Below are 18,836 nucleotides of genomic sequence, written 5' to 3'. Positions count from 1 at the left end.
GTTACAGACGTTTTCATGTTTAAGATGCTTAAATTTAATTGTGATAATCTTCTTAATGAATAAGTACTTGCTTGGACATATCGGTGAAGATTATTAGAAATGTTATAGTCAAAAAGAACACCAAGAAGACTAGGATTTTTTTTTTTTTTTTTTTTTTTTTTTTTAATATATGGAGGCTGTCTGCTTGATTATCTACCTATGAAGTACCAGAGGTGAGCACAGATGTTCTCAGATTGTTTGTGGTAGGGAAACTATTCTTTTTACATTCTCATGAGTGATTCCACATAGTAGCATGGAAAAAAAAATCAGTCCAGACTTAAGTCCATAGTATTGTGTTGTCTGTAAACTCTGGGGGAGAACAAAACTGATGCAGAGCAAGACTTTCTCTTTTGGTTTACTGTTTTGAATTTCAAATAAAGTAACCAGCTGCTTGATTGCAAAAAAAGAAGAACCAGGCTTGAGTATGTAGTAGCAACTGAGAGAACTTTCATTATTTTAAGAAAACGAAAGAGAGAAGATGCAGTGAGGCAGAGGTCCAAATCTGGAAAGAACAAAAAACGTGAAGAAATAAAGGGAGGCAAGTGGCAGATGTATTGAGCAAGCACAGCTGAATCAAAGGGCTGCCAGAGACTGTGAGGAGCTGCAGAGTCAGAGCAGGAAATGGCGCAGCATGAAACTGGCTGTCCATGAGGCAGCTGAGCAGCCTCAGCTAAAAGTCGTGAGCAAAAGCAAAGTCTGCTGGGGAGAATGAGCAAGTATTGATGGCTAAAGAGGAGGCAGGGTGAGAGCAGGACACGGGACAGCTTCCATTGTGCATCCTGCTTCCGCCCCCGAGACACAGAACATGTCCCAGGATTGATGAAACAAAATCAGTGTTCAGCATCCAATAAAACAATAATTCACCACTACTCACAATTTATCTGATGATCCACATGTCTCTTAGTACTGCGAGTTCTTTCTACCTGGAAATCTTAAGAAGAAAATTAACCCTTTGTTATATACATATATATGAGTGGAGTTGTGAAACAAACGTGCTGTGCAGCATTAATTCCACAAACTCTTATTAACAATTATATTAGCAAAATATGTAATAGAAATTTTACTATTAAATAGCTGTCAGGACCCCTCTCCACAACCTCCCAGCTAACAAAATATAATGTAAGCAAAGAACAAAAGCTTAATATTATACATTTATTTAAAGTAAATATAACGGTTTAAAGCAGAAAATGTCACTATATGCAGTGCAAACATAATTGTTAATACAAAGTGTATGCTATAATGACTTACTAAGCTGGACCAGAACTCTGTCAAAGTTGATCCAAACCTCGTCATTCATTGGTTAAACTTCAAAAGAAAAAATGCAATTCAAAGATTTACACAGTCAAATGCCTTGTCGATACAATGAACAAGTCAAAATTGCAAGACAATACCACACATTTTAATATAAAAGGGAGAAAAGTAGTTTTCACTGCATTTGAATTACTATCTAGTAGAATCAAATTTTTCGCTAATGGTGGTAAGGGACTTGTAAGAGTCTAAACCACAGTTAGGAAAGAAGGAGATTTCTAATTTAGGTAAAGCGTTGCTCCTAGAGCAGTTCTGTTTGAGAGGCTTAATGTTCTCAGAAGGCAATGAAGAATGCAAGGAGAGATGTTTGTGTACAAAAAGTGCAGCCTGTACTCCGCTGGTGACTAAGCCTATGGACTGCAGTGCTGCTGATGGAAAAGCTCCTTCAGCATCCTGCACACTCCTCCCGTGCAACCACCAGGTCCATTTAAATCAAAGGTGTGTGAATGCTAAGTGTGAGTAAAGACAGAATTCTCATCAAGTGGAAAACGGGTTGTTATCAATTCTTCCTTCTGTTTGTACGGTGCTGCTATGTGCAGAAATTCGGTTACAGGTTTTTACAGAGATGGGGGATGATGGAAGTCTCTAAAAGGGATGCAAACACCGCTCGCCAGGACGCTCCGGACACGGCTCGTTAGCTCAGGTGCATTAACAGCGAGCGAAATTGTCCGGGCTTTAACTGTCCCACAGTGGCTTCAACATCACCCTGCAAGGGAAACAAAGCCACGACAAATTGGTGATGAGGATGAGATCCTAATCCAGGATAAAGTGGAATAGAAAACAACTGCAGAATTTAACTAAAGTGGCATTAAGGCTACATCCTGCAACACTGAGGCTGTGGGAGCAGGAGGGGTGGAGGCAGCGTTTAAAACGCTGGTGTTTGACAGAAATGAATTTGTCTCATAGTTAAGAGAGGATCAGAACACCTAATTCAAGTGACTGGATTAGCACAGGCTGTGAAAAAAACTCCGAGAAAGAGATAATAGTTTTACCAAATGTATTTAAAAGGTTGAAATCCTAGTTCCTAGTGCCTGGAGACACTTCAGGTAGCAAATAAAAAAATCTTCTGAAAATACTAAGAAAAACACTAGGAAATACTACCTCAAGCCAAAGATCAAGGCAGAATATCTTTGCTTTCACACCATGTGAAAGAAAATCCAAAGTAACCCCTTATTATTTAAAAAAATAGTTTTGACCATATATTTAAAAGCTGTTCTCTAGAAACATTTTAACAGTGTTTGTTAGCTCGTTTTCTGAAACTTCCCATAAAAACTGCAAGATATTGAGGCAAAGAAATTTTATTTATTGTTTTATAAACTGCAACACAAAGTTCATCAATAGAGCAGACTGTATAGCTGTATATTATTAAGATGGAGACTATTATATTATCACATAAAAATACAAATAATTTTACCTTTTGAATATTTTTGTAGAAGAGAACTGATGCTTTTGTAGAGAGAGCTAAAGCATTTATTTTCTTTTACTGTAGTTTCACAATAAAATTTATTAAAAGGGTGAAGTAGCAGAAAATAGTTTTTCCGAAAGAATGCACATATAAAATACTTGTTATTCTGGTATTGTTAAAACGTAGTGTTGTAACTGCAAATGTCAAGTACTATTCTGTGCTGTGAATTAAGAGGATACAGGTGTCACTAGAAAAGGGGCTGAGAGATTCAATATGTTCGGTGTTTGCAGATTTTAGAAACAGTAGGTAACACCAGCTTGCAACAAACTTGACATCTGATGTCTTCCAGGATATGACAGTAGCAAAGATTGATTCTTGGACATACTGCAGAAAAGCAGCATCAACCATCAGTCAACTCGGGATGTTGGTTAATTCAGAGGAAATTCTCCTTTGTGGCTGATTTTTTTGTTAAAGATAAATATGTAACACGCCACTGGGTAAACCAGCTTCAGACTGCATCAATTCTTTCTAATGGGGCTATTCAGAATGCTGAATAAGGGGAAAATTATTATTGTGCATTTTGCATTTTTGCACGGCATTAATGTAATTACACGGAATTCAATCGCGGCAATAAAGTTTCATATATTAGAAGATTGTACTGGGTGCAGAACTCACAAGCGAACTGCCTGATGTGGTCTCAAGCCCTTACAGCACTAACATTAATAATGTCACTGCTCAATAACCCATCTGGCAACAGCCAGGTTCTTTATTAAAAGGTGGAAAATAGCCATAACCTACGAGGTAAGTATCTTCCTTAAAATACACAATTCGATTCTACCAGTTGTAGGCTGTGAAACAGTATTAATTCCAGTTGGCTCTATATGAATAATTGTTATTTTAGGGAGGCTCTTTGGAGAGCAAACCTGTGCTTCTCCCGTGCTGTTCATTACTGAGGGACTGGTAGTTTGAATCTTCTTGACATGTAGAAGAGCTTACATTTCGTGATTTTTTATCATTGTTGATAAAACAAAATTAAAAATGACCCTCTCGTCGTGTTGTTTTTTACCACACTGTTTTAGGAAACCCTGGAGAAGACCTGAACCCTGTGAGGAGACCTGAACCAAGCGCCCACTGGATTATCACAATTTACTTAGTCCGGCACATACCAAACAAAAGGCTTTTGCTGCAGATTATTCCCTCAAATCCTAGGATTTAAAAATTAAAACTATTTTTGTCAAAAGATAAAAAACTGGGGGGAAAGCCTCATCCTGAGGGACCCCACACAGGCTGTGGAAGAGCGCCACAAAATGGCGGCGTGAGAAACGGGGCCGGGTCCCTGAGGGCGGAGAGCGGGACCAGGGCGCTCAGGGACCCTTTGGGGGCCACCAGCACTGGGAAAGCGGCCACAGTGCGGCGGCCCCGCAGAAGGGAAAGGGCGAGGAGCCGTCCAGAGACTCACCCAAGGGCGAAGGAGCCAAAGCCCCGCTCACCGCCGGACGCTGCCCCTCAGCGCCGGCCACGCCCCGCGGAGCGGCTCCCGAGGCCCGGGGCGCCTCAGCCCCCCGGAGCCTGCGGGGAGGGCGGCAGGTGCCGGGCGTGCGGGGAGCCGGGGTAGTCGGGCAAGCCCGAAGCAGCTTCGGCGGCCGGGAGAAGGGGCTGAGCCCATTTAACCCAGCGGAACAACCGCAGCGCCGGCCGGGCGGGCTTATCGCCAGCGGCCGCGGCGCTCCGCTCCCCTCGGGACACAGCGGCGGGACTGTGTGCCCCCCAAAGCACCCGTTTGCCTGAGCAGTGGGAATTGTGAGGGAAAGGCCAGCATTTCTGAGGGCTTCGGGCGAAAAGCGATGAGGATGCTCCATCTACCGGGGGCAGCGGGCAGGCGGGCCGTGGCCGGGCGGGGAGAGACGGCAGCGCCGCTGGAACGGGACCTGGACACTGCTGGGGTTAATTACACACATACACACATCCGTGCTCCGGGATGTGGCACGAAAATAAGGAGCTGTAGAGTGTAGAGTGCTTTATCCAACCCTCCAGGTCCCACTCGTGTTGCTGATCCCGCTGGTGGAAATCAGCCTAAAATTCTCCTTCCCTCATCCTCTCGCGGACCCGGCCCTCAGATAGTTTAAAAAGGCATTAAAGCATCTCCCTTCTCATCCCGGAGCAGTGCTTCACGCTAAGGATGCTGTGGAATGCCGCTTGCCTTAACCCAAGTTGTGCTCACAGAATTATTTGCGTTTGTTTGTTTATGGAAGTGCAGATTTACAAGGCAAAAAATGCACAGCCCGGGCGTGCAAGAAACTAGAACATGATGCTTCCGTCCACACTTGGTTGTTTTTTACTCCTAATTGAGATTACTGAGACAGAGGATGGATTTAGGATTATCAATAAGCAAAGAAAAATAAATTTGCGGGTAGGATACCAACTGGGGGGGGGGGGGGGGGGAGTCGGTCAGCCGATGAAAGGAGAATGGGTAAAGAAATAGAAACAGGACTGAAGAGGGGCAGATGCGATGCTGCCTTTAGAGCAGTCAGTCCAACCAAAAAGAAATGCTGCTTCAAAGAGGAATAGTTACCTGGCTTCTGGTCAGCCACGAGGAAGGGAAATGAAGAAGAGAGGGGATATGGAAAGAGGCATGTGCTTTTGGAAGGTAGATGTCTGCCGCCTCTGCTCCGTGGTGAGGCTCTGTCCTTTCCAGGAACATCTCCCACCAATGTCTCTGTCTGTCCCAGAGGGTGAGAGCCGCCCCTCGGGACACTCTAATTCCTAGATGCTTCCCGAAGAGAAATGGCTTCAAAGCTTTGTCCTGCCTTAAGCAATTCTTTAAATTGCTCAGCTTCTCGAAATGGGAATTTAAGAGCGGAGTAGCAAGTAACTTCAGTGATGCTCATTAACACCTCGCCGTGTCCGGTAATAAGTATTGCCAAGGAAGGCTGAGGTTCCCACAGATCCAAGGACCCCATTTCACCTGGAATGTGGTCGGTCGGTTCAACAGGCTTTGGATAAAGCCGTCAGGGACTTAATTCCCCCTAGGGTCTGAAGCTGTAAAAAAGAGAAGGGTCGTTGCCTGATTTATGGGGATAAGGGATAGAAGGCTCCTGTCCACATGAAGCTGCTCATGAGATAAATTTTCTCCTTGAAGCAGGGCTGTAATGCTGGAGCCCACAGAGATGTTCACCTTCAGCAAACCTGTTTCCAAGCCTGAGGTGGTGCCTGACTCCCACATAGTACCCAAAGCTGAGGAGGAGCTCCCCCTCAAGAAAAGAGGGACCCCAATTCCTGAGCAACCTTCAGTAACAGCGAGTCACCTCCAGGAAGGGCTGGAGGAGGAGAGGAGAGGAGAGGAGAGGAGAGGAGAGGAGAGGAGAGGAGAGGAGAGGAGAGGAGAGGAGAGGAGAGGAGAGGAGAGGAGAGGAGAGGAGAGGAGAGGAGAGGAGAGGAGAGGAGAGGAGAGGAGAGGAGAGGAGAGGAGAGGAGAGGAGAGGAGAGGAGAGGAGAGGAGAGGAGAGGAGAGGAGAGGAGAGGAGAGGAGAGGAGAGGAGAGGAGAGGAGAGGAGAGGAGAGGAGAGGACGATCAATCAAAAAAATCTATTTCTTTGAATACTTCATGATTTTATTAATTTTCTTGAAATTTTCAGTGAATTCCTTATAGAAGCAGATTGAAGATTGTACAGGAACATCTCATTGTGGAGGGAGATTTTGCACTGTCTGTACTTACCTGCAGATGAAGGCAGCAGCCAAACAAATCCCAAAGGATTTGAAACTTTAAAACCAGGTTCATAGCTACACCCGAAAGAAAATTAAAGATTAATCTTGGGCGGCAGATACTTTCTGTCTGCAGCCGTGACCTTGACCAGGGGCCTGTACAAGAAACGTCTTTCCTTACCAATCTCAAAATAATTTAGATATTTAAATATTTTGATTTTCAGTGCATCTTTATTTCAACTTCAGCTATACCAGCCATAGTCTGATACTTCTTTTGACAAGTAACTTAAACAATACACCGAAGAACAAAGATTTAATTAATGTATGGTGTGAGAGTAGAAAGTGGGTAAACATCTCTCCTTGTCCAACAGCTTTTTAGGGATTCTTCGGTGCTTTCAAAAGGTATCATGAGCTTAAGTGTGGATCCAACCTGCCCATTCTCCCTAATATTAACCAGATTACAGCTTTAAATGTAACTTCATTTTTAGGAAGAAATGGAATGATTGATAGCTGTTATTTCAACAATGATGGAACTCTTAAAAAAAATAAGGCAAGCATATGAAACACATGGAAACACAAGTCGTTTCCCCACTAAGCATCTCCCATTCCAGCATCCTGAGCTTGAGGTCGTCCCTCAAAACTCGCGGATGGCTCTTGAGAAATGCTTCCGAAAACCCCGTCCCCGCTCCCCGAGGGGGGCTGACATTTCCAGTAACCTTTTCTACCCGCGACAGCGGGCACTGTCCTCGGGCTGAGCATCCCCCGCCTGCTCCGAGGGAGCGAGGTAAGACCAGCCGGGGGGAGGACAGGGAGCCTCCTGCTCTCTCCAGCCCCGCCCGTCCCCAGCGCTCCACGGCACCAGCCCGGGTCCTGCCGAGACCCATCCAAGGCTGGAAAATCCCGGCTGGTTTCCCAGATATCCGCCCGAGGGACTGCCTGCTCTCAGGTTCTCCCGGTCAGCATCCCTTAATGAACTCCCATATCTCTGACAATCCTACCGAGATTTTAAAGAGACGTTTCTCCTTCCCGAGGGTAATTTTTAATACACTACTTAACGCCAACTAAGGGCTTTAAAAATATATTTGCGCCTCTGCTGCGTTTGAGGTTCCATATAGATAAATTATCCCTAGTGACTGAGATTCTAGGACCCAGGGCAGCTGACAAATGCTGATGCGAAGGTGTATAGATATGTTGCTCAGCGTATTTTTGCTTTAAAGCTCTGAGGAGAGGAGAATACGTCCTATCCTGAGGCCAGAACCCCCGTGTCCATGCAGGCCGTCCAGATGCTACAGATGCCTGGTCATATTTTTGATAAATATTTTTCCATGTATGATTTTATTTCTTGTTCTCCAGTGGGTTTGTCTCTGTAGGGTTAACTCACCATGCTAACTGTAGCAAGGGACAAAGCTGTCAATAAAATAAAATTAAATAAAAGTAGTTATCATTGTCGGGTATTAATGTCACGACTAATGTTTCTATTATATGGGAGGAAGGAGGGGGAAAGAACAAAATGTGGGGAAAGGGCAGAAAGGAAGAGGGCACGGCCAAGTGCACCCCCAGGCTCTCCTGCAGTCCTAATAAGACGTGGGGGCTGAGCCAGGAGCTCGGGTACCGCAGGAATCTCGGCTTTTCGGGATGCGGCATCGCATCCCAAGGGAATGGGGTCGCTCCTGGGATCGCTGCGATCGCTGCAGGTCGCGGACCGGAGGCAAAGCCCAGCCCGGCCCGGCCAGGCGGTAGAGTCCTTGTGGGGCAATGGGGAACCTGTCGGGGTCCTGGCCATAGATAAAATTCCCTGAGAGCTGGGAAAAGGATGGAGGGGCCCCCTTGAAGCTGATCTCTCTCGGCCCTGATGGTACAAAGCAAGGAGCCCCAAGAACCTTTCCCAAACAGAGACAATCCAGTCATACCGGACCGTGCCACTTCACAAAACCAGAACCCATCGTTCCCTGTTGGAGAGGGTGCAAAACTACTGAGGTTGGGCTGGTTTTCTGCCTCGGGTCACCCTTTAAATGGTTAACACAAGGTTTCTGGGTCCATTTCGGTGTCGCTTTTCTTTCTCTTCCTCTTCCCTCCAGCAGTGCTGCCAGCATCGCTCCACCCGGGCCGGTTTCTGGGGAACAAAGGCTGGGGACCTGGGGGACAGCCCCTCGCCCCTGCGAGCTGCTCTTAATGAGGATTCATTTCTTTTGCCTACAGTCCTGGCTTTCATTACGGAGCCTGTCTCGCTCTATTCATGGTCATTAGGCTGCAGCCCAGTAGCTCCCTCGCCAGATCATGTGCATGATTTAAAAAAAATATATAAAAAAATATATACCCCCTTCAGTAATATTAGCAATCACCTTCATCATCACCATCATCATCTGGCCGTTCTAAATTAGGTGCCCATTAACACAGGCTTTCTATCCTTCCTCGTCTCTCCCAGCAGAGGTTTTCCTCCGTCAGACCCGTCCCGGGACCCTGCCGTGCTCTCAGCAGGGTGGGCTGGGGGTGGCGGGGCAGCTCCTGCCCGCGGGGACGCGCCCGGAGCCGCCGAGGTCGCCGCCTTCTCACCCGCTCGCTGGGGAAGCCCGATGCTCATACCGAGGGGGTCTGGAGGCTTTTAAAATTCCCGAAAAGGGAATTTAAAATGCCCGAAAAGGTTGTTTGGGATCTTTCGTTGACTTGGCCAAATTATTGTTTTTCCCTAAGGGAGAGGTCAGTGGTGGGATGGAAAGCTGGAAGAGGACTCTCTGCAATACTTATAGATTATATTCTCCTCTTGTCCAATTTTTCTCCCTCTCCTCCTTTTTCCGCCCCGCCCCCCCCCCCCCCAAGCAGATCGGCAAATCTAACCTGGATGAAGGTGAAGCCGAAAAGTCACTCCTTTTATTTTTTTAAGTTTCTGTGGAGTATCTCTGAACTCGTGAGTTTTGTGTGCGCTTTTATGCCTCCCCAGCTCTGTCGAGTTTTATGAAAATGAGCAGTATTGAAAGCTTTTCCATCCCGCTAGCTGTGAGCCTCACATAAATGATGTAAATGGCTCGAAGGGTTTTTTTCAAGTGAACTGTGTAGATCTGTGAAAATAATATCAGGGTTTTCCGTCAGAATGAGCTTAGCACTGTACTGAGGCGTACCATAATCTGACCCGACACCTCCGACCATCTGCGCTATCTATCTGCCTTCTGATTTACCAAATCTTCACAAGCAAAAGACAAATTGTACTTGATACTAAAGAAAAGACGGCGAGCCTCAGTCCAGCTCCATTTCTGCGGAGAAATGATTGGAGAAAATGTAAATCTGTTTAATTTCGGTCTACAGGCAACTAGCAAAGGAGCTTTCTTAAAGAAGGAAAGAAAGGAAAACAAAAACAATAGAAAAAAATAATAAGGGGGAAAAAGAAACAATAATAAGATATCAAATTAAGAAGGAATTTTTTTGACAAGCATTCTAGAAAAAAAATACATTGCAAAGAGCAGAGGGAAGAACATATTGAGCTTAATTCAAAATATATGCTGCCTTTCCGAGCATAGTCCCTAATATTCCCTTGAAGAAATTATCACTGAGCAGCTATTTGTAGAATAAAGAGTGGCTTCTTGATCATCCTCCTTTTCTCTACGGAAAATAAATAGTATCCTCGCAGCTCAGAAAGTGATATCATCCCACCCCGAGAGGTCTGGAGTTGGCCCCGCTCCTCCGAAGGGGCGGCCGGGGCTCACCTCGCACCCAGCCCCGCTGTCACTCTCTCGGGGCACCGAGGGGGGGAAAAAAACCCACGGGGAATGATTACTACGAGATGATCAATATTTCAAAAGATTCCCGAAATCTGCTTTAAGTCGCTTTCCTGACCTACAAATGACTTCTCACTCCTCGCGACTATTCTCGGCGTCTATTCAGGACCATTCAGCCGAAAACAATAAGGGTTTAAATGTTAAAAAACAAAACAAAACAAAAATCCCAAAAAAACCGCTTTGGTTGAACGAGGAAGAGCGCTGGGCTCTTAGCAGAGAATTCCTCGTCTTAACCGAAATGGGAAGTCACCTAGAGGGGGAAAGAGGAGTTTTTCCCTAAATCTCGGCTGTTTCTGCCGTCCTCCCGCTGCATCCATTGTCAGCGACACTCCCAGCATCACTGTCACTGTTACTCAGCCAATTTTTTTATCTGATTTCTCAGCTCTGCCTTATCGCCCTCTCCTCCGGCGGGTGCGCGGAGCTCTGCGCGAGCATCCCCGGGCCGTACCCCGCAGCTTCACCGGGGAGGATGCGGGGGTCCCGGCGGTCCTGTCGCTGAGACCACTCCCTCCAACCTGCCGCCAGCACCCTGAAGCGGGGGCCCGCTTCCCTCCCCTCAACCTGCCTTCCCCGGGGGGCACTGCCCGGGTCGGCGGCGCAGGGCGGCGGGGTCGCGGTGCCCGGGGAGCGGCCGGGGCGCCGCGGGAGCGGGGCGGGGAGCGGGGCGGGGAGCGGGGCGGTGCGGGCCCTTCGGCCGTGATTGGCAGCGGCTGACAGTGAGTGGCAGCCCCGCCATGGAAACCCGGGAGCCAATCTGCCGAGCCCGCAGCAAATCAGCCGCTCCCGCAGCAGCGCGGCGGCAGCGGGGAGCTGCGCTTGTGCCTTTTCTGGTTTCATTTTTTTCTTCTTTTTTTTTTTTCCTCCTTTTTTTTTTTTTTTTTTTTTTTCCTTTCCTCCCTCCCCCCTGCCCGCCCTCCCTCCCCGCTCCATCCTCCTCCGCCTCGCCCCTGCCCACCGCCCCCAGTCGCCGGAGCTGCCGAGCGGTCCCCATCGCCTCTCCGCCGTCCCTCCCGCCGCAGCTCCGCGGGCTCGGGCGGAGGCAGCAGCGGAGCGAGCGAGGGGCGGCCCGGGGCCGCTGCCCCTTCCCCGCCGCGGGGCTGTGCGCGGTGGCGGCGGGCATCGCCGGGGGTGCGCGGAGAGCGGAGCGGAGCCCGGCGCCGCCTCCATGTTCCAGCTGCCCATCCTCAATTTCAGCCCGCAGCAGGTGGCCGGGGTATGCGAGACCCTGGAGGAGAGCGGGGACATCGAGCGCCTGGGGCGCTTCCTCTGGTCCCTGCCCGTGGCCCCCGCGGCCTGCGAGGCGCTCAACAAGAACGAGTCGGTGCTGAGAGCCCGGGCCATCGTGGCCTTCCACACGGGGAACTACCGGGAGCTCTACCACATTCTGGAGAACCACAAGTTCACCAAGGAGTCCCACGCCAAACTGCAAGCCCTCTGGCTGGAAGCGCACTACCAGGAGGCGGAGAAGCTGCGGGGCCGACCCCTGGGGCCGGTGGACAAGTACCGGGTGAGGAAGAAGTTCCCGCTGCCCCGCACCATCTGGGACGGCGAGCAGAAGACACATTGCTTCAAGGAGCGGACGAGGCATTTGCTGCGGGAGTGGTACCTGCAGGACCCTTACCCCAACCCCAGCAAAAAGCGGGAACTGGCTCAGGCCACGGGACTTACCCCCACGCAAGTGGGCAACTGGTTCAAAAACCGCAGGCAAAGGGACAGGGCAGCAGCGGCTAAGAACAGGTAAGGTGCTGCCCGTCCCGTCGGGACACAGGCTCCCCCGCAGGGAGCCCAGGCCGGAGGCTGCGGGGAGGCGGTGCGAGACTGCCGGCAGAGGATGGGGGAAAGGAGCCCGGGAGATTTCTCCCCGGGAAATGCAGTGAGATAAAGCAGGAACAGCGGGGAAAGGCTAAGGCATTTAATTACTTCGATTTAATAGGGGAGGATCTCTGCGCTGGGCTCCCTCTTGGCTGCCCTGTGGGGGAGCGGGACAGGGGGAGCAGGAGAGGGGAGCCACCAGCTGGAGCTGTCGGCAGAAGGGCCATATTCAGGAGCTGAGCAGAGACAAACCCCCTCAAAGTTTTGCCCGGATATAGAAATACCGGTTTGAGACATGTCCATCCTGAGAAGAGCCGGCCGTGCCCTCTGCGGGGCCTGCCACAGCCACCATGCCCTGCTCCTCCGCTGGAGCCAACCGGGAACGTTCCTTAGGATATTATTCTTATTTCTATTTTACATACATAAATATATAATAAAAATACAACATATATATATATATATAAATAAATTTTAAAAATATATTTGTTACAGAATAAAATCACGGCTCTGAATGGGTAGTGTTATCCCACCGCTAGTGACAAAAGCAGAAGTCCCAGCAATCAGGGGAGGAAGCAGAGTTCCCCCTTTATCTCCTTCCCAGGATCCCGGGGTGGGGAAAATTCCCCTTGCCACCCCTCAGCCCGGCTGTCGCACGTCTGGGACGTGGGTACTGTCACCCGGAGCCCTTTTTTATGTCCTAAGGGAAGATGTAAGGCCTACTGGACAAGAGACGCTGCTCGGGAGCTGCTGCAGGGCCTGAGATGAGGCTCGGTTTGGGGGCAGGATGCGGAGGAGGGGGACAGACTTTCCCTGGGTGTGCCAGCCCAGGAGCGAGGCTGACCTGGGCTGGGCACCCGGTTTTTCAGGCAGAGCCGAGGAAGCGGTGCCCACCCAGCTTCTCCTCTCTCCTGTCTGGCACAACTGTGAGAGCCGCAGGTCGGGGCAGTGGGGGTGCCGGCCGGGGGAGCCCCTGGGGGGACACTGGGGGCTGTGGTGGGTGCGGGGGTGCGGAGGGCGGGCGGTGATGCTGTGTGTGCCGCTTCCTTGCAGGCTACAGCAGCAGGTCCTAACGCAGGGCTCGGTGCGCTCGCTGCAAGCCGAGGAGGAGAGCGGCGGCGAGGCGGTGGGGGCCGCCTCCAGCCCCGCAGCCAGCCTCTCCAGCAAAGCGGCCACCTCCGCCATCTCCATCACATCCAGCGACAGTGAATGTGACATCTGACACCACCGCCACGGCAATCCGGGGGCAGAGGGAGGCCCGGCTCACCGGTGCCTGCCCACGGCCGGAGCGGTGGGGCTGGCAGTGCCCGAACGCGGGGTACGGGGCGCTCCCCGCCCGCCCGCGCCTCCCTCCCAGCCCCGCAGCAGACTGCATTAAAAAACGTCATTAAAATCGTTGTCGCCTTTATTTCGAAGGATTCGCAGAATCGATGCCTGGAAAGAATTAATTAAAGAAAGCCCAGAAAACGTTAAAAAAAAAAAAAAAAACCAACCAAAAAAAACAACAACAAAAAAAAACCGAATGCCAAGTTGCAAAATGTCTGAGCCCCTGCCCTTATCCCGCAGGGTTGTTTCATGTTGAAAAGACGCTGTTCTTTTGGTTGGGTTTTGTTTTACTTTAAAGGGGTTTTTATATATATATATATAATGTTTATTTACTTATTTAAGGGATTGCTATGGTAGATTTTTTTCTATTATTATTATTAATTATTATTATTTTTGGCTTGTTCTCTATGTGCACAGGTGACTTGTAGAGCATGTGCAGGACGAAACTGTATGAAGCAGCCTAAAACCATAATAAAATATTTGGTGAACGACCCTCGCATCTGGTTTGAAATGACGGTGTCGGTCTCAAGCCCTCCAGTTTACGCAGAGCAGATCTCCGAGGCCACGGGTATTTCAGCAGCTGCTCGGCAGGAACCGAACTAGCCGGTCCTCGGGACCGGGGGTGATGTCTTTGCCAGGCAGGGAGCAGGGAAGAGCCGGGATGAGGCGAGAGGTGCGGGAACGGGGCTGACGGGGGATGCGGGTGCCCAAGGAAGGGAAAGAGGAGGCATCGCCGCAGCTTCTTCTGTCCCAAGGGCTGAAGCTGTGGGGATTATCGGAGGCGAATTTTCTGAGAGGAATGAGGGGAAAAAATTAAAAAAAAAAATTATATTATGGAGAGGAATGGTTGGGGCACAGCCCAGCCGTGGAAGCTAAGCTTTCTCCCTCACCTGGCAAAGGCGATGAGATGATGGGGAATTAACAGTTCTCCATGCCAGTGAAAGGCCATAGCGGGGGCGAAATTACCCCAAATCGCGACCTCTGCGATGTGCCCGTGGCTGTCCCCACCACCCGCCTCCCTCGCCTTGTTTTGCGGCGGTTTTGCTGGAGGACACCAAACGCCAGGTCCAAGGAGCGTGCTAAGCTTTTTTCCCCAGCAGAAGGATTTTATATTATACAATTTGACATTGATCTTTAAATCGCCTGAGCTGTGCTTTTTTTGTCTTCTCGGTCTCATCGCGTTTACTTCCCTGTCCTCAGAGAGATGCTTCCCCGGTAAGCTGATTGCTTGGCTCGTTTTATTTAGCAGCCGAAGCCTGGCACTGGGGGAAGCCAGGCAGCGCTGGCAGCAGGAGATGCCCCGGCTCCCGCTCGGCTCCGGCTGCCTGCAAGGGCAGCGGCCGGGGGGCACAGGGGCATTTCAGCTTCTTAATAGTTTAATTCAGTCCTGCTGCCTTTTATAGGGAGGTATATTCCCGTCTCGGCAGTGACTTTCCCCCTCTAAGTTTGAATATAAAATCTAGATTCGAGGCGTTTACACCCGCCGTGCCTAAATCTCCGTTCCATACCCAAATGTATGTGCTTTTCTTTACAGACTCTTCGAGGGATGGGGCAGGTAGCAGGAATTTTTTTAGCTGTTTTTTCAAGTCAATTTGCAGGCAGCTCTTTCTCTGCTGGGGTGTAACAGGCAAATAATCTACATTTTAAGAGTGCAGAAGGGTCCTATCGCAGGGCTGGGAGCAGGGGCAGTGTAGGGGTCTCCACCTGCCTTTGGGGTACCCACCTAGGGGAGGGTGCGGAGCAAGCTTTGCACCCCAAACCCTGAGATTTGCTGCCACCTGAACCCTACCGGATTTAAGCCGTGCAAGAAGAGCTCGGCTGTGCTGTTTAAGGGTCAAACGAGGTTGGGGTTTTACCTTGGGTTTGGGGTTCACTGATGGGCAGCACTTCCCACCCACGAGGTCGTTTTGGGAGCAAAAGCGGGGTTCGCCCTCAAAACGGAAACTGCTTGAATACATCGCGTTCTTTCTTTATTTCTTTTCTTGCCCGGGAAATCAGTGAACTGGATTCAATTTCTCCGTCGGCTTCTGCGGGCAGAGTAGCAGCGCCTATTGTGGGGAATTAAAGATAGAAAGAGAGCGGAGAGCACATGCGCTCAGCGTTTGATAACGTGGGATTTCTCTCCAGCTAAAAAAACACCTGGAATTTGTTCAATAGGCAGCGGGGATGATCTTGTCTCTTTGACAAAGAGGTTTGAGTGTCACGAAGGATGCGGGATCTCCTGAGTGCAGTGAAGGGACCCTCCCGCGGATGCTGGAGGCAAGACCACAAACGCTTCGGAGAGAGTGGCCGGGGAGGGGAAAGGAGCTCGGAGCCCCTGTGGAAGAGCAGCCCCCTGCCCGGCCTCGCTCGCTGCGGGAGAACGGGAGAACCGAGCGCCTCGCAGCTCCGCTCTTCCCCCGGAGCTCTGCAGCGGCCGGGGCCATGGGGCTGCGCCCGCGCCTTTACTTCCACCCGTAAAACACAAAATAAAAAAACGAGGTTTCCTCACCCCATCCCCCAGTTTGGTATTTTTTTTTTTCATCTGCCTTTTTTCTTCCCTTATTGAAAGTGAATGTCCTTTCCCTGGCTTTTTCAGTAATTTTTTCCCTCTAAAGCTCAGCCCAAGCCATCGCCCTCCTGAGCTTCTGGTTGTTTTAAAAATAATAATAATTATAAACGGGTAAGAGTGAAGGAGGTTGTATTTACATTAAACAAAACGCTCCGAAAAGGGTCACTAAAAAGTCTGCCTTGACCCCTTTCTCTCCGGCTTAACAAAGAAGGAAAATATTGTATCAAAAGTGAAGTGAATGGGGAGGGCGGAGAAGAGAAACAGCTTTTCCTCTCTTCAGCTGGGAAGGGGGGAGAAATGTTTGAATATTTCCGTTTCTTTTGAGAAACGGGGCAGCCCCGGGCAGGGCTGAATGGGAAAGTCTTGTAAGCGGGCTGGGAGGCTGTCAAACTGCTCAGAGGTAATCACTGCTAATGAAGGGGTCTCCAGCCCTCCCTGGGACAAAGGATGCTTAAGAATGCTAGTCGGGACTGAATACCTAATAAGTTTGCAAGGGGGAAAATGAGTGAGCTGTCCGTAGATTGATTTTGCAAGAGGGAAAAAAAAAAGAAAAAAAAATAAAAGGAAAAAATCCTTGCAACAACAACAACAACAACAACAACAACAAAAAAAATACAAAACAAAACAAAACAAAAAAAACACCAAAAAAAACCCAAAAGGCCTGCAGGTTGGGGAGGGAGCCTGGTTCTGGTGCAACTGGGGACAGAAGGCCCACTAATCCAGGGAGCATTGTCCCAATCCCACACTGCAGAGGAGGACTGCTGCTGCTTGCCGTGGAAACTGGGGTTTAGGGAGGGCTGGGGGATGCAAGAGCCTTGGAAAAGCCACACCAGCCTCTCCAGGCTGGGGGTGCTGCCCCAGCTGCTGCCTGGTCCATGCAGGTGCTCCCTCACACCCCTCCTCACTCTCCAGCTTGCACAAGCCTTGCAGAGTGCCCATCACATCCCCAAGCCCAGTCCCACAAAAAGGATTGCTCCCTATTTGTTCTGCCACTGCCTTTTGCCTCTTGTCTAACCAAGGTGTTTTCTTTGCAGAACAGAAAAAGGGAGTGCCTGGAAATATATTGAATATCACACCACCAGCAGCACCTCTTTTGGCTTGGGCTCCTGTACACAGGGTCAGCTTTAGCTTGCTGGCCTGGAGCTGGATGCTGGGAGATGTAGGAGGGGGCTGGGTTCAGAGGGAAACACCCTTGTGTGACAAGAAGATGGTGTGTGTGTGTCATAGCTGTGGGAAGCAGGAGAGTGAGCTGCATTTTGGACGTTTCACGCATCCAATTAACGGCTTGGGAGGATCAGACTCTCACAGATCCAGTTACCCCTGGCTGCTGCTGGGGTAATACCATGAGAGAGAGCGTAATACTGCCCAGCCCTGTCTGCCCCCACCTCTCAGCAATGCCAGGCACCAGCTTTTCCACGTTTCTGTTGTTTCTTTCTTCTCTGAGAGAAGTTCCATGTGTGTTTGCTGGAGAGGAGGACGGAGGCGTCAGAGGCCAAAGGGAAAGGGCACTGTGGGGTGCAGGAGCTGCCAAACTTTGACCTGTTCTTTCCCTTGTCCCTTCCCCAAGGCTACCTTGCAGCCCTCAGCACCCAAAAGGAGCCTGGACCCTGGGCTGACCTTGGTGTGCCCCCAGGAGGGGGGCCCAGAGGGTGAGACCCAGCTGAGGATCCAGGGAAGAAATGTTTCATCTTAGATCCTCCGAGGCTTACAGCACTTTGCACTCTATCTGCATTTATTCTTGGCACCAGGGTGACAGAAGAAGCCCGTGGATGTATATTCCCTTTTGTCAGGGCTGGCTGAAAGACCCCAGTCAAAGGCCAGGAAAAGGCTTCCCTTCCTTCATCACTAGCTGCATCTAGTCAAAACTCCCCCAAATTACAGAAATTCCCCAGAAAGCTCATTTTAACCCTGCTGCCTTCTGATCTGTGACATAGGCCTCTCCAGCACACACTTTCCCCTGCAAGAAATACAGTTGGAAAGGAAATTTCCAGCTTTAAACCATGTGAAAGCAAAGTGGATTCACATATTTGTCATCTCTGCCTCTTCCCAGAGGTGGGAGAGAGGTGCTGTTGCCCCATAATCCTCCACACTTTGTTAATTTCTCCTTTCACTTAGCAGAGCTGGTACCATTCCATCCCACTGGAGTCAGCCTAGAGGATGAGCCCTCACCACTGTTCCCATTATTTCTGTCCCAGAAATCCTAAAAATTTTGCCAGTCACCCAGTGCTCTCCCTTTACAGGCTCTTCTCTCACTGTATGGAGTAAAACCCAGGGAACTTGTCTTTTATCTTGGGATTGTCCAACAGTGCTGAGCTAAACCCATTTCTGTGGGTGACCCTTGTATCCAGCATGGGTGGGATGGGATTCTCACCCTCCCCACTTACTGTCAGGGAAAAGCATCTGCTTTCCAGCAATGCAAGGAGGGGCTCAGTGGGACCTCCAGGACTTCCTCCCCACCTGGCAGCCACATAAATTGTGTCAGACAAGACTTGCAGCTCACTATCCCCAAAATCTGGATTTGCAGGTAACCAGGACAGCTTTATCAGGAGGGTCATGATATATGGAGACCAGACTTATGGGATGATCTCTCTTTTTCCCATCACACCTTCATCCAGCACCCTCTCCTGGCAGGGTTTTATTGCCAGAATATAGACTTGCCGCAGAGAAGGAAGACACTCTGCCATGTCTGGGCTATTAAATGACTTGTCCTGATACTGCTGCCTGCTGCTGGGGTCACTGCTCTGTGATTTTCAGCCCCCTTGCCCTCCCAATAAGTTGGCTGTGTCCATGGAAAGACTCTGCATGCCATACTGTCTGTTGAGCTCTTCCCTAGGGATTGTGTGAGACAGCTCTGGTCTGAGGCAAACCCGAGCCAGGGACTCTTCTAACGTTTTAATAGGATAAGTGATGAACCTCAGTGCCCTCA

At 49.8% G+C, this 18,836-nt stretch overlaps 2 protein-coding genes across 4 annotated transcripts in view; one reads left to right on the top strand and one right to left on the bottom strand.

Annotated features, from left to right (window-relative positions):
- The window catches only part of C5H14orf39 (chromosome 5 C14orf39 homolog), a 28,029-nt gene extending 23,721 nt beyond the window's left edge, over positions 1–4,308 (bottom strand). For 2 of the 3 annotated variants that reach the window (XM_056492911.1, XM_056492910.1), the window contains exons 1-3: positions 4,212–4,308; positions 1,288–1,344; positions 914–970 (exon numbers count right to left, since the gene is read on the bottom strand). In XM_056492911.1, coding sequence (XP_056348886.1) covers positions 914–970; positions 1,288–1,336 — 106 coding nt within the window. In that variant the 5' untranslated portion in view covers positions 1,337–1,344; positions 4,212–4,308. The remainder of the gene's footprint in view (positions 1–913; positions 971–1,287; positions 1,345–4,211) is intronic. The other variant, XM_056492912.1, reaches the window with a different exon arrangement.
- A 7,081-nt stretch (positions 4,309–11,389) lies between these two features.
- SIX6 (SIX homeobox 6) lies at positions 11,390–13,255 on the top strand. The gene is made up of 2 exons (XM_056493140.1): positions 11,390–11,961; positions 13,087–13,255. The coding sequence occupies exons 1-2, from the start codon at positions 11,390–11,392 to the stop codon at positions 13,253–13,255; spliced, it is 741 nt and encodes a 246-aa protein (XP_056349115.1).
- The last annotated feature ends 5,581 nt before the right edge of the window (positions 13,256–18,836 follow it).

This window comes from Oenanthe melanoleuca, chromosome 5, assembly GCF_029582105.1.
Source record: "Oenanthe melanoleuca isolate GR-GAL-2019-014 chromosome 5, OMel1.0, whole genome shotgun sequence".
In the NCBI taxonomy this organism is placed as follows: Eukaryota; Metazoa; Chordata; class Aves; order Passeriformes; family Muscicapidae; genus Oenanthe; species Oenanthe melanoleuca.
Note: the sequence above shows the minus strand (reverse complement) of the source record. Positions and strands in the feature narration are given on the sequence as shown.

Bases quoted from the DNA above. Each gene is read 5' to 3' on its own strand.
- SIX6 (XM_056493140.1), top strand. From the start codon at position 11,390: ATGTTCCAGCTGCCCATCCTCAATTTCAGCCCGCAGCAGGTGGCCGGG. The intron at 11,962-13,086 runs GTAAGGTGCTGC...GCTTCCTTGCAG, and splicing joins GCAGCAGCGGCTAAGAACAG to GCTACAGCAGCAGGTCCTAA.